Below are 16,723 nucleotides of genomic sequence, written 5' to 3'. Positions count from 1 at the left end.
TCATTCTTGACAAGAAGATTTTTAAAGAATTTTCCTATATATTTCTATGTAAAACTTTGGTCGGCCATTTTGGCCCCGCCCTACCCCTGGGGGTCATGATTTGAACAAACTTGAATTTACACTACCTGAGCATACTTCCATATAAATATGATGAATTATGGCTTTGTCATTCTTGAGAAGAAGATTTTTAAAGAATTTTCCTATATATTTCTATGTAAAACTATGGTCGGCCATTTTGGCCCCGCCCTACCCCTGGGGGTCATGATTTGAACAAACTTGAATCTACACTATCTGAGCATGCTTCCATATAAATATGATGAATTATGGCTTTGTCATTCTTGAGAAGAAGATTTTTAAAGAATTTTCCTATATATTTCTATGTAAAACTTTGGTAGGCCATTTGGCCCCGCCCTACCCCCGGGGGTCATGGTTTGAACAAACGTGAATCTACACTACCTGAGGATGTTTCCCCATAAGTTTCATCTTTCCTGGCACAGTGGTTCTTGAGAAGAAGATTTTTAAAATATGCCACCAAATTTTCATTAGTTCCCAATTATCTCCCCTTGAATGAGGGCGTGGCCCTTCATTTGAATAAACTTGAATCCCCTTCACCCAAGGATACTTTGTGGCAAGTTTGGTTGAAATTGGTCCAGCGGTTCTTGAGAAGAAGTCGAAAAAGTGAAAAGTTTACAGACAGACGGACAGACAGACGGACGACCGGACAAAATGTGATCAGAAAAGCTCACTTGAGTTTTCAGCTCAGGTGAGCTAAAAAAGAGAAATTTATTATTCTAAAATTGAAAAAGACACAATTTTCATTTTCATTGGTTACGCTTCAGTAAACATTGTTATTATTTATATTATTTTATCAAAGTTACATAATTTTACACCAAATACATCATAAACAAGTCAAATATAAATTTTCTTAGGTTGGTGCGTTAACAATTTTGTCTAGTGTATGTCTAATAGCTTTGATACTCAATTATCAATGCAACAAAAAGTGTAAGGGACGCTATGATAATAAAAAGAAAGAAAATAACAAAGAAAAAACTATCAAGAAGGGTTGAAAATTCTTCCCGTGATATTCCTTCACTATCATTGATATCTGATGCATTTTCTGTGTTTTCTGACACAAACTCTTTGGAAGATAGAATTCCATGACGGTTTATGTAAAACTCGTCAGCTCTGACTTCTGGGGCACGATCAGTCTTATTACGACACCATTTACGTTTAAAGCAACACACATTAGCAAGAAAGTTTGCAAAAGCTTTTGTACATGACGACAAGCTTATTTTGGTCGTTGCGACTTGAATTTCCACTATAACTATAAGGATGGACAGCGTTGATGTTGTCAGAATGACTGCTAGGTATACGGCTGTAAAAGAAATAAAGAGTCTTGTCATCAGAAAAAAGTTAATTATTAAGAAATCAGGTTTCATTTGCTGAGGAAAAATTATTGGAAAAGATCTCTTTGAGAAAACAGGTTCATTTCCGAGTTAGACGATCGTTTTATGTAATCTACATTTCTTATTTAAATTTTCATTGAATTTAATGAAAATTTATGATTAAAAACATTTGATGTATATTGTCTTTAAGCATCTGATAAAATGAAGACTCAAGCTTACATAGGTAGCACACAGTCACAGAGGTGCTAGGGATATGGTCCGCAATTAATGTTAGATACACAGCATAGGACAAGAGTACCGTCAAAGAATACCCAATTTTCTCCTCCATGATACTCAACTTAAACACAAAAGGAATGAGCATGCCCATAAGAAAGACTGGAAATATGGTGTTAATTGTGTGGAACAAATAACGTCTTTTCAACTTTAGTTCAAGAGATAAACTTGCGTATTTTAACCCATTCCTAGATTTCGACTGTTCCCCCGATGACAATCCGCCAGCAGAAGCAACTTCCCATTCTCCGTTTGGAATATAATCAGAGAGATCTACTGCGTTCTCATCGAAGCGAAGATCAATTTCACCCTGAGTGTAGCCGGAGGTTGTTATTTTAATATGGCAGGTCTGTTCATCGAACGGATAATATGTGACGACACTTTCACAGGACACTTTGTATACCCCTGTTGGAGTTCGCATTACTTCACCATTTGGGTTAATTCTCATTGGCATATTTTCATCGTTGATGACTGCTAAATCTTCCACTCTGAAATGTAGAATTTAAAAAATCAGATTGATTTCTTTATGTAGACGATCTATTGCTGCAATATAGCGAAATGTTAGCATTTAATAATGATATTTAGCACTTTCCCTTCGTCTAATGTTAGGCAATAAGGCACATTTCATATAGGCCCAACGATGAATGCCAATGGCAATATCTTACTGAAAATGGGCATTTGAATGCATATGGCCAATAAAATAGTATTACATTGGCCCAACATTGCATTGTGTGCATGAACGTTGGCCCAATGTCGGATTTACATCAGACATAATGTAGTATAATTAGCATTAAGTATGGAACGCCAACACTGCCTTATAGCATACAACTATGCATTTATTATGTCAATTTATCATTACGTGATGTGAACATATCTTTACGTTATGTCAATTTTTTATGAGATTATGTAAAAATATCTTTACATCATGTCAATGCTGCATTACATGAAGTAAATACATCCTTTCATTATATCAGCACTTCATAACTTGAAGTCGAAAATTCATTATGTGAAGTGATAATATGTTTACATTGTGTTTAAACTTTATTACGTGAAATGAATGTTTCTTTACATCATTTCATTTCTTTAATATGTGAGGTCAAAATTGCATTACGTCAAGTGAATTGTGTTTTATAATTAAACTTATCATTACATGAAGTCAAAAATCCATTCCTTTTTGAGAGTGTATATTTCTATTATATCAAAGCATTATTACATGATATGGGTTTTTCTTTATTTTACGGCGAAAGCATCATGATGTGAGGTGAACACATCTTTCCTTTATGTCAGTGCTTTATTACGTGGTTTAAAAAGTGTATGACATTATGTGAACATATCTTTATATTATATCAACACTTTATCACATTATGTCAAAACTCAATTCCGTGATGTGGATAAATAATTACGTTATGTCAACTCTTTCTTATGTGATCTTAAAATATCTCTATATTGTGTTAACTCTTTATCATGTTGATTCCAAAAGTGCATTACCTGATGTAAAAATACATTTACAATTTCTCAAAGCTGTATATCTGGTATAAAATGAATGTTGACGACCGTGTTTTTATGACTGGTAAGAGGAGGGGGGGGTCCTGATTGATTAGGAAGAATTACAGACACAAAATATCAGCCCCGCCCCCCCCCCCCCTCTTTTCCCAGACATAACTTTACAATAGAAAATGTAATGTTCATTGAAAGTACAGCCCCCACCCCCACTTTTTGTTGAATTATAGTCCACTGAGGGTAATGTAATATATCTGACAAAAAAATTAGGACTGATCGAAGTTGGACCCCCTCCCCGAAATAGGATTTTCGGGCTTGGAGTGGACAATTATTTTTTTTTTTGGCTTCTCAAGTTTTTTTTCGGGCGAATATTCTTTTTCTGGCTGACCCCCCCCCCCCTTCTTTCGAAAAAAAGATGATTTGTCACTGGAATTAGTAATTTGTTCAACCATTCCAGGGCCAGAATTCTATCATAAAAATCTACCAATCCCTCATCTAAATCAATTGAATATGTCTTAGTAAGCATGCATGGGCACATATCAGTAGCGGATTTGAGAATCTTGAACAAAAAAAATTGTCCAAGCCTGAAGGGGGACGGTCTATGGTTGGAGACCAAGGGGGAAAGCGGAGAAGCTCTCAGGCTTTATAGTTTTATAAAATAGTTTTCAACTTAATTCAGCTAAACTCAATGTGAAACTAATGCAATGTCCTACAAAGTAAAACCAATAAATTTATTAATTTTATGTACTTGTAGATTTTGGTCACTAGAGATGGTAGGGCGGGATTTCCCCCTCCCTAAAACGATGTGTTTACATTTAAAAAAAAAAAGAAAAGTTCAAGACTGATAAAAAAAAAACGTATGACAATGTTCTAAGTAAGCTCAGAAGTTTAAGACTTTTATCCAAAAAAAAAAAAACAAACAAACAAACAAACAATTCAAAATACGAGTAAAAAGAAGAAAAAAATTGCTGCACGACTCATATTTTTTTATTTATTTAATTATCAGATTAAAGTAAACGCCATTGAATTTCGACATGACTTTAATTCACAGTCGCAGTGTTAAGGCTTTGCACGTTTCAAGATTGTCAATCCTTTGTCGCTTAAAATTTTTATTCAAATCGCTGAGATTTCTTCTACGACAATTTTCTCTCCCGCCAATTTAGTGCTTGCGGAACGCGGAAAATACGTTATGCTCATATAAAGGCCGAGGATACCCGTGTTCGCATAACGTAATAGTGAATCGACATAATGTAGTAGTGTAAGTTAATATCATAAAGAATTGACATAATGTAATGATAGGTTAACACAATGTTATTGTTGTTTAATTAAATGTCATGAACAGTAAACATAACGAAATACAAGAATGTGTAAATGTCATAAAGTGTTGACATAATGTAAAGGAAGGTTTACACGATGCAATAGTAGTGTGGGATAATATTATAAAGAATTGACACAATATAATGGAAGGTTGACACAATGCAGTAGTAGTGTGGGTTAATGTCATAAAGAGTTGACATAATATAATGGAAGGTTGGCATAATGCAATAGTAGTGTGGGTAAATGTAATATAGAGTTGACTTTATGTATTTAGGAAGGTTGACACAATAAAATAATAGTAGAAGTAAATGTCATAAAGTGTTGACATAATGAAACTGAAGGTTGACACAATGTAATAGTAGTGTGGGTTAATGTCATAAAGAGTTGACATAATATAATGGAAGGTTGACACAACGCAATAGTAGTGTGAGTAAAAGTCATAAGGAGTTGACATAATGTAATGGAAGGTTGACACAATAAAATAATAGTAGAAGTAAATGTCATAAAGTGTTGACATAATGAGACCGAAGGTTGACATAATGTAATAGTAGTGTGAGTAACTGTCATATGGAGTTGACATTATGTAAAGGAAAGTTCACACAATGCAATAGTAGTGTGAGTAAATGTCATAAAAAGTTGACATAATGTAAAGGAAAGTTCACACAATGCTATAGTAGTATGAGTTAATATCATGTAGAGTTGACATAATGTAATAGAAGGTTGACACAATGTAATAGTTGTGTGAGTAAATATCATAAAGAATTGACATAATGTAATGGAAGGTTGACGCAGTGCAATTGTTGTGTTCTGCTATAAGGCAGTGACGGCGTTCCATAATTAAGGGTCGGAAATACGAAATTAGAAGTATAAGTTCAAATGCCATCTATGTATTATGTTTGAGCCTTCTACTTTTTCTTTTGTTGAGTTTTGTTTTATGAAAATACCTTCATCAGGGCCATAGAAAGCAATTTCAGTTGGGGGGATGGGGAGTAAACCATATATTTTCAGCTAGGGGCACTAAAAACTACTAAAAATTCCCTTGACCAACAAACTCATTTCATCAGTTGATGTCATAATGTTGAGCTTTCATTCTGCATAATGATCGTTTTACTGCACCAAATATAAGTACACCAACCAATCAAAAAGTGTTTACAAATTAACTACCGTGTCTAATATCTTACGAGTTCTCTACATAAATTGCCGGTGTCCATGTGTTTTCCTCCGTATTAAAAAGAAATTGAACAGCTGAATAATCCGAATTATTCGCCCACTCTAGACGAGGATCAAACCAATTCTACAAAATCCAGGATACACCGGTTTAAAATCGTTAAATATGAAATAAACGCGTCATTAAATTTTCCTCTGGTATTATTTAAAATCATTAGTTTATTCATTCATTTATTTTTTCAATACTCCGTTTGAGAAATATGCCAGAATTATACTCTATTTCGAAAGTTCACCTTTATTGTTTAAAAACAGGATTTTTCAAAAGAAAAATAATTTGGTATTGCATCAACAATATTTATAATTTTCATTATTAGATTATTAAATGGAAACATAACTAACCATGGACAGCATCCCAGATACAGAAAGACTTTGCTCAACAATATTCTGTAAAAAAAATGTAATATAAATTATAAGAGATGTAAGACAAAATTATTTCATTTATCAAGGTTCATGAAATATATGCAGTAAAAGTCATTACGTTTATCATATTGTTTGGTGGCTAGATTACCATTAACGTCCTTTTAAGTAAAATATCCAAAATGAAAGAGATGTGTCAGAATGTGGTATCTTTTATTATCTCTAGCTCATTGGGATATATCGATTAAGAAAAAATGAACAGTGCTCAGCTAACAGATCCATTGAATAAAATAAATACAAAATAGAAGAAAACACGTATGTACGAGGGTTGATCTAAATGAAATGTCACAACTTTATATTAAGGGATAGGAATGCTGGGGTGGAGGTGGGTCTTCAAAATAGACGTGCTTCATGTTAGCGGTGGTGAGCGCGCGAGTGTGAATGACTCGCTGAGCTAACCACGTGACCTTACACAATCCCTCAGGCAAGGCGTGGATCTGAGAATTTTCACAATTTACCAACGTAAATGTTTCTGGAAACCTCCAAACAAATTATCGCATTAAATACATAAATACAATTATTATTCTAATAATTGTTGTTTTATGTCTTCTAATGCTTATAGGCAAGATCACCGCAGCTTGTTTTTGCTAATTTTGTAAAAGTCAAATAAAACACTTTCATGTTGATGAATAATGTCATTTATTAAAATGACGATATAAATGTGAACAATTTAACAAACAAGAAGGGGGATCAGATTCACAAGCTTTACTTATCAGTTACGTAAAATATGATAATGTCTGATCCCCCAAAAATGACTAGAAAAAAGTATCTGTAAGACAAGACAATCAAAACATCATATAAAAAAGTTAGCAAATAGATGGCACATCAAAACAAAATAGGCCACAAGATGTGATATGCAGGTCACATCCATGTAAAATGTGACATGTAAATCACATCCGTGCCATCCAAGGTGAGCTTGCACACATCAAGTCTATATGAAGGCAGTTAATCACTGGCCTCTCCACACATTTCAACTTAAAGTAATGAAATGAAAAATAAAAATCTACCTTTCATTAATTATTCCGTTACCAGTTATCACGAAAATGAAGTTACATGTCATATAATGAAGGAAATACCTGTATTAACATAATATCCGAGCAATGTTAATAAATAACGATATTGAGTAATACATGTAAGTATGGAAGAAAACTAATTTCAGAGTAATTAAATGACAAATCGAAAAGTATTGTTTATTGAGCCAGCAAGTAACGAAGTCAGATGAGGAGTATTTAGATATCCAACAGCAGTTATTCACCGACCTGTCAATGTGGGAATGAACATGTTCCTTAAGGTATTTTCAATTGTAAGAGTAGAACAAAACAGCAGTTAAATAACTGACCTGTATTTACATTACATCTTTAGTGAGTATCAAAATATTTATCGCGAGTATAACAAAACAGCAGTTAAATCACTGACCTGCATTTAAATTACATCCTAATATCTAACTAATTTTCACGCGTAGAACAAAACAGCAGTTAAATCACTGACCTGTATTTAAATACATCCTAGTATCTAACTATTTATCATGAATAGAACAGAACTGCAGTTAAACACTGACTCGCAATTAAACTACATTCTAGAATCGGACTAATGGGAGTAGAACAAAAACAGCTATTAAATGCTAGATATTTATTAATATTATTATTATTTTTTTTTTTTTCTTCATTTATTTACATATGTATTTATTTATTTATTTATTTATTTTTTTAAGAAGAACAAAACAATAATTACCATTGACCAATATTTGATCTTCATTCTTGTGCATTACAGATTATGTGAACTTATTAAGTTTAAGTGATTTTAAGCAAATATATATATGCCATGCATTTGAACTGTTGTCCTTCAAAATCCTAATAGAGATTTCTGAACAGTTTGTCTGTGTCTCATGAGTAGCTTACCATATACAAATTTGCAAAAGATCCAGACTTACAGATTTCCCTGCTTTGAAAAATTATTATATTATGCTAGCGGCCGGGGGCTACATGTATCTATCGAGAGCATGCATATTCCAGATCTGTCCCTGACAATGACAATATGAAACATATCTTAATGAATTATCTAAATGGTGTGTAGCACTTTGTTTATTTAGTAGTTTCAATTATTATCAGGATTAATGGTTGAGATCTATTATGTCAACAAACTTAAATTTTGACAAATTCAACCTAGTGATGAGTGAGAATGCTTTTAGTATAAGAAGTATTTTATTCATAATATACAAAGTGTACAATATGAATATGGATTGAACAGCAGGCCAAGGGCCTGTATTAGTTCTCTCCTTTTGAGATCAAGGTACAATAAAATTACTGTACATACTTAAGTTCCACAAAACATGTAAAATAAATTGATATTGAGAGAATTATGAAAAATACATGATTGAAGAAGATAATAAGTTCACCATGTAATATTGTGTCAATTGAAAAGTCGGTTCTAAAGTTTAGAATTTATTGTAAGTCCAAAAATCTAAATTTCACAAATATGATTTGGAACAAATTTCATAGATAGACTAACACAAGAATGTTCCTAGATTGCCTTCCTTACAAACTCACAAATCTGTTCTTGACAACTCTGCCTACTTTCATACTGACCGGCCAATTAAAATTAAGGATAGAAAATGTCATGAACATAGAGAATCTGTAGACATTAATTTACCACACTGAAATTAGGTAGAGCGAAGCATAGCAAATTCAAAGAACGTAATCCTAGGATGTAACCATAAATTTGATAACAAGCTTGAGTTAATAACATTGCTATCGTCAGACAGGAAAGAGATGTCAAGAATGAAATACTGCCACCATGTGCAAAAATGCCTTTCCTAAATATCAAAAGAAAACGATTACCTTTCAACTACAGATGTCAAACAAGACCGAAAATTAATAGAATTTTCATATAAAAATATGTTGGAGAAAATTTTACATGGGGTTAATTAAAGCAAATTAATATTTAAAGATAAAGACCGGAGAAACGTACAATGTACAACATGAGCTAGTAACTCCAAACGATGTCTAACATTATGCTGTCTATTAGAAACTTTTTAAAATAATTTTATCATTATTATTATTATTATTGTATTCTAGCCTGGCAATGCTTAATTTCCGAAAAGGGACGCAAATTGAAAAACCTTTTATTTAATGTACTGACCGTGCATGAGGTCTGTACTAATTTATAAAAATAAATTAAACCTATATTTACCAGCTATATAGGGAACTTATTTGAATTTTTATGGAGGGGGGATCTTCCTATATTATTTACTTGCTGACTCGCCTGTAAATGTTTTATTTGAAACCAAATTGAATGATGTAGCTGGTATGAATGCTTTGTGAACCAACGGTAGTGGATATCCTGGTTACACGACTGATTTGGGGCACACCTGTAGCAGCACTGCAGCAGTTTAGCTAGCAAACATATGAATCTTATACCGGCTGATCGCATGAAAGTTGTTGGTAAAGACAAATTGTATCTGGAATAACACTAGTGGACGGGCTGGTTTAGGACATTATCCCCCGGTGGCGCGAATCCTATGCAATTTGTTAGATAAAACAGCTCGCTAAGTCAATATTTGTTAAACAGTTCAAACCTGTATCAATAACATTAGATTCATGGCATCCGGCACAATTCTGCTGGGCTCTCTGGGCTATTAACAGTTATAGCTACGCTTCCTCTACTCGGGCTGCTAGGATGTAGCAAATATGCACACTGGCAAATTCATCAAAGGGCATCTGCAACTTAAACATGAAAATTATATGAATACTTTTTAAGTCTAAGGTGTCATTTAAAGAAAGGACGCCAAAAACCAACAACTGAGTTGTAAAGAAAGTGATACATCATGTACATTATCATGCTCATAGAAAAACTAAATGTAACAACCTTGAACAGAAAGAGTAAACTTTTTCCTGTAGACTAACCTTGATAGCAGTATATATTGTATTACAATCATACTGATAATAATCGATTAATTCCCTGCTGAGAGGATTCGCTTTGACGAAATTCTACATGTTCCGGGATTCTACCAATTTCATCAAACGAAATATTAAAGAATAAATCTATTAACTCCATAACAAAAGATAAAAATGTCACATGTATAGGAGATACCACTATTTGTAACACGTACTTTGTAACAACTAAGAACTATTGTGATACTCTTACTTAAAATTGACTGCAATGAACATGAAATGAAGTTGCCATTATGTTTAGATGTAATAGGGCATATATACTTTAAAACAAAACAGTGAAAATATGGATAACTTCGACCTATATGCATACATATAAACTCCGCACAGAACATGAAGATCAAGCGTACGGGTAACTCTAAACTAAATGAAATCCTGCTACATTAGACGCAAATGTCATAATGTGCAAACAAATACATAACTGCCTCTTATTGGCATATATGTAAAATCTACAAGTATACTAGGAACAAACTCCTTTAACATAGGTATGCCAATGCATAACGAATTTAAGTCATTGATCTTGGTAAGTTTCATTTCTTCGACCACAGTCCATGTCGTGTTAACTTAAAAAATCTCCAAATCAAAAAAAAAAAAAAAAAAAAAAAAAAAAAAAAAAATCTAACACGACAAAAACTGTTACTGGTACAAGGAAACCCTTAGCCTTGTACTTATCTTATACATGTGAATAGGTACAAATAAATAATGAACCCTAGACTCCCACACAATAAGAACATATATGCGGCCTACTCTGTACTATTGCTAAACACCGTGGGTAGGCACATTTAAACTTTGTACCAAAAACTCCCACACAATAAGTACATGTATGCGGCCTACTCTGTTCTATTGTCAAACACCGTGGGTAGGCACAGATAAACTTTGTACCAATAAACACCCACACAATAAGTACATATATGCGGCCTACTCTGTACTATTGTCAAACACCGTGGGTAGGCACAGATAAACTTTGTACCAATAAACACCCACACAATAAGTACATATATGCGGCCTACTCTGTACTATTGTCAAACACCGTGGGTAGGCACAGATAAACTTTGTACCAATAAACACCCACACAATAAGTACATATATGCGGCCTACTCTGTACTATTGTCAAACACCGTGGGTAGGCACACATAAGCTTTGTACCAAAAACTCCCACACAATAAGTACATATATGCGGCCTACTCTGTACTATTGCTAAACACCGTGGGTAGGCACAGATAAACTTTGTACCCAAAAAAACTCCCACACAATAAGTACATATATGCGGCCTACTCTGTACTATTGTCAAACACCGTGGGTAGGTTCATATATAAATTTATACCCCTACAAGTCCACACGATAAGTACATTAGGCCGAAATAATTTCGATTCAATAATAAACAAACTTGTGAACTAAACAAAAAACTCTGTACCGTAGCTCCATTTTATCAAGATTATAAATTTGGGAAACTGATTCATATGGTAAAACTTAATCCATATAACCGTGTCTAAATGAATAATTTCTACATAAGACCGAAACCACTGTCATTAGAAGATTAGAAGAACCGAACAAATGTACAAATTCTATAATTTCCACAGAAACGCGAGCTAACAAAAACTTGCTGTGTAATTTTTAATAATTCAAAAATATTAAATGGCTTGACTTTAAAATTCAATCCTTGCTTTTAATCAACAGAATTTGCTGACAAGCTTTATCTATATAATCTTTCCTATTCATAAACTTCTCAAAGCATACGCAACACGTTGTGCAATAAAATGATTAAGAATACGATACTGGCCTTATTATTAAGACGACTGAATTATCTGCATTCCTATACAACGAAACCACGTCCGCATTGGCTGGTCGTGCAAGGGGGTGCAGCACAGATGTACACCAACTCGACTTGATAGCTCAGGTTCATCCTGAAACCTCTGTGGCTCCACAAAGACCGTCATGATCTCCAGCTGCGTATTTGTTTTCCATCAACGCCATCGTGCAGATACTGCCTTTGATGAATATTATCACAACTTCTCGCCAAACAAATCCGTGTCTCCATTGATATAAATGTGTTCAGTTTTAGTCGTTTAGTTTAACAAACAACAAAAATCAGAAATCACGCGCATTATGTGGGTATATGGAAATCTCTGTCCTTTAATTAACGAACGAATGCCAGTTCAAAACACAACACAAAGTTAATAAAGTCCAGTTCATCATCAGAAAAATATACTCCACATGACTCCACATGGGCATTGCAAAATCTGCACATGTGAATAACACACACGTCTATCACAAATTGTGGGCAACACCCTCGGTTAAGTAAACAAAAAATAATCTCAAACAGCACAAATCTTGCAAATTGTGACAATAATCAACAAATGATGGAATAAGAAAGCACTTCTCTTGGCTGACCATAACGATCACAAAAAATTGTGATTTCTTCAAAATAGACGTGCTTCATGTTAGCGGTGGTGAGCGCGCGAGTGTGAATGACTCGCTGAGCTAACCACGTGACCTTACACAATCCCTCAGGCAAGGCGTGGATCTGAGAATTTTCACAATTTACCAACGTAAATGTTTCTGGAAACCTCCAAACAAATTATCGCATTAAATACATAAATACAATTATTATTCTAATAATTGTTGTTGCATCGACGTAAAGCAACAAAATTATACAAGATAAAAGCTTTATTTAATTCAAATCAGACCTGAAAAATTGAAAGGAATATGATGAATACTTTTCAAAATATCGGATTTTAAACAATGCACGTTTATGGTTGTTGCCGAACCTAAATATAACGTCATTTGACGGATACACACCGTCATACTTTTAAGCGTTTTCTCCTCGTTTCATTTAAAAACCTTTGTGATTCGCAAACATTTTCATCAATTCCTCTTTCTTTAATAATTCTTGGTACCATTATACACTCACTCTTTTCATAATTAAGCCCTTTGTCAAAATTTGTTAACAGTAGCATAAGACAAACTTAAAAGTTCACAAGTCACTCTATACGTCTGTCTTTTTTGACAACGTCAGACACCATTGAACGTTTCTGTTCGATCTCTTATCTTTCGGTCTTCTTGTCTTCTGCTAATTATTCAGTGACCAATCACCCATTCCAAAATTACTGAATCCATCTATTAATATGTCTCTTATTTACATTCTTTATTCTTTAAGTCTGATTGATCAACAAAAATGTCGCTAGTTATGATTCCCATATTTTGAAGCAAAAATGCATTACAATTCGTTGAGCCTTTTCCCCCCATTTCGACAATCTCTTTATTCAATTCAACATAGTAAAACAACAAATGTTTATGATCATAAATACCAATGCCGTCATTTAATTTTCAATTAAAGACTAGAAAATGACGAGAATTGTGTCTTTGAAACAAAAATTAGGAGATTAGGTGTTTTATTAGAAACTTTTTAATGTGTTTGTCTTTTTCATTCTTTAAATGTACACTTTCATTCTTGACGTTTATATGTGATTCGGCGACACCCCCTATGTTCTATGTTTTCCACATCTATAAAATAAATTCAAAAAAACATCAGTAAATTAAAATTTCAATGTTAATTAGATTTATATTTGTGCATCTTTTGGTGTATTGTATTTGATAATATAACACCAAATATAAAAGATATGGACACTATGACATTACTTTTGGATGTTTACAGAAGCTATCACGTGAAACATGCAACATTTGAACGTTTAAAGTTGTAAAATGGCTGAACAATCAAAGATAGAACTTATTAAGACGGATCGGAATCGTTCCAAAAGAAGGGCGTTTTCGGAATAGGTGGAGCAGTGAGCAGTGATGAAATTCTGCGTAGACATCGGATAAGCACCTACAGAGACCGATACATTTTGTAAACAATCGGGAAAACATAGTAAAAGAAGCCGTACACTAGTATTTAAGTGGCTGATAATTTTTTCGAAGGGATTGGACAGTTTATAGGATTACATGCATGAAGAAAAACCATCATTCCGAGATTGCAGTGCTGTAAAAATAAATTGCGTAACGTGACTTTACCGTATTTCCGTAAATAAAATCGTTTTGACGAGGACAGAGGTTGGATGATTACAGGATATGAGACAGACAAAAATATTATTATACATGTGAAACCTGAACATTTTGTGCACATATTTATGAGTGTTTAAAGCGACATAAGAAATGTATTGAGTTAAACGGTGACTATGTTGAGAAAAGTTACATGTACTCCTTATGCTTTTGACGTCGGGTAACGTCAAGAATTTTCATTTTAATGCTCCGGGTATGAGTGTATGTCTTTTTTAATCTAATAAAAATATAACTATTTGTGCTTTGTTTTTGTTGAAAACTTGCATGTTAATAAAATGAAACATGAATTTAATGAAAATAATAGTTTCATATATTTTATCAATGTTTGTCAGTAATTATCAATGTTGTCCACGAACTTTACGGACAACCCTCGTATATGGTCTGCTGGGGTAATAATGTATTGTAAAGCGCTCTGAGTAGCATTCATGCTAGAAAAGCGCTATATAAAATCAACAATCATCATCATCATCATCATTTCATATTAACAAGATGTGTTTATGAAACAATATGCGCCCGGCGGCAACAAATTTCGAAAAAGCTATTTTAAGCCTATAGGTAACACTCAAGTTCACAAGGCAAGTGACCTTTGTGTTGTTTGAAAGAACCGGATCAGTAGAGTATGCACACCAAATATGAAGTCTCAGTCTTTCAAGGTTCAAAAGTGATGGCAACGTTTAAACTTAGCAGACATAAAGCTATTTTTAGCATATATGTCATAGTCAAGGTCACAAGGTCATTTACCTTGGTGTCATAGGTTAATTATCTGAGTATGCATACTAGTACTAGTAGTTTCTATCTTTCATGGTTCAAAAATTATTACGAAGGTTAATGTTTGCAGACAAACATACAGACAGATAGAACAAAACAATATACGCCCCAAATCTATCGATCCAGGCTCATAAAAATATCATGCCAACGTTATGTCAACGCATAATGCATTCGTGCATTTGTATACAAAAATCAATATATTTTTATCTGTATTCAACACGGTATGTCATTTTAATAGACCTCCATAAATATGGCTAACATGTAAAAAATTGACGCACTTGTCGAAGGTATCGATGGAATAGCGGATAAAGGAAACGGTGTTTACTGTTTTCACATAAAATATGATGCCTAAACTAAAATAAGGTTAAACTCTATATATTTGTTCTTACGCATTTAGGAACGTGGTTGTTATAGTAGTTTTGAATTGATTGTAGGTTTTCATCATGTAAAAAATGACGTCACAATTACATACGTTTGCAAACAGCGTCGTGGAGTTTCCCGAAAGTGACAGAACTAGGGAATTGACGGAGTTAGGGCGTTTGGCGATACTGTGAGAAAGGTATCTAAAGTTACCAAATTTCAAATTTATTAAATAGACTCCTTCGATCTTAAACCAAATTGTGAATTATTCTTAGTTTTACAATAATTAGAAACACTAAAGCTCACACTCTTTCCCTTTTAAAAAATATCACTGATCATAGAAACAAAGTTATGTGCTAAAATTATAATCAACACCGTCTTGTAGGTATTCAAATCACAATTTTTGTTTTCTCTACATACAAAACACGTTTCTACGTACCAGATCATTGATAGTATACAGCATTAAACTGACATTAACGGTGACAACAGATGATGGACGGACAAGTGTGGAGTAGTTTCCACTGAACAGATCACTTAAAAGAGTTGCCTCTAGATCTGATGAGTACTGAGTATACCCTGGCTGTAACTGGCAGAAGAGTACTATTTAAAATCAAAATATCAAAATCAGTACGTTGTTAATGTAAATCATGCAATATTTATACATACATAGACACTAACATTTTTTGAACTCTTTTCAAAAAATATAAAATAAATATAAATCTGGTTATATTGCATTTATTTCAGTAGATGTTAGAGTCAAAGAGAGTGAGTTTCTAAAAATAAAAAAAAATATATAGAAATTAATAATTCAAGATGGACAATTCTTCCAATTATAATGTAGGTATTTTTCTTTGGCAACATATACTAATAAACTTTATTAATACCACAATTTTGCATACAAGGTTTTATAATTATTTAAAATGTCTTTTCTTTTTCTTTCTTTGTAAAATTCAGCTATAAAAGTCGCATTTTAAATTAATTAAGCTTTTTGATTTATAGATTGTAAGAACTCATCCTACCTAAAAATACACCAGATACAAAGTTTACAACTCTCATCTTCTTCAACATCTTCATTTCAATATGATATATATCCTGGAATGGTCAATTCATGTTCAAAATGAACAAAATTAAATTAGAAGTCGAATGAACTGTAGTAGATTTCAAACAGTGTGCTATACAGACATGCTTAAGTATGTTAGATCTTTGAATTTTGAAAATTAGACATAAATAATTCAGAATGATTTATTTGTCTTCTTATTAAACTTACATGTATCTTCCATTTCATATATGCTATAATTTGTATAGTAAATATCATTCATTTTGCAGCATATCAATACTTCTTGATCATGTTAATGTGTCATATAAATCTGATATTTACCATGTTGACTAAAAGTCTAATTAACTATATAATTAAAAGAAATGGGGGAAGCAGATTAAAAGAAATGGGGGGGG

The 16,723-nt window shown here is 33.2% G+C and overlaps 1 protein-coding gene across 1 annotated transcript; it reads right to left on the bottom strand.

Annotated features, from left to right (window-relative positions):
* Positions 1–962: 962 nt before the first annotated feature.
* LOC134239734 (acetylcholine receptor subunit alpha-like) lies at positions 963–16,345 on the bottom strand. The gene is made up of 6 exons (XM_062721889.1): positions 16,291–16,345; positions 15,711–15,871; positions 6,060–6,104; positions 5,675–5,787; positions 1,626–2,164; positions 963–1,375 (listed from the first exon to the last, which is right to left on the bottom strand). Exons 1-6 carry the CDS (start codon positions 16,343–16,345, stop codon positions 963–965), a joined length of 1,326 nt encoding a protein of 441 aa, XP_062577873.1.
* Between the last annotated feature and the right edge of the window lie 378 nt (positions 16,346–16,723).

The sequence above is a fragment of the Saccostrea cucullata genome, unplaced genomic scaffold (genome assembly GCF_032062105.1).
Source record: "Saccostrea cucullata isolate Sc308-1 unplaced genomic scaffold, CSIRO_AGI_Scuc_v1 ctg1222, whole genome shotgun sequence".
Classification (NCBI taxonomy): Eukaryota; Metazoa; Mollusca; class Bivalvia; order Ostreida; family Ostreidae; genus Saccostrea; species Saccostrea cuccullata.
This window is presented reverse-complemented; position numbering and strand designations above follow the sequence as displayed.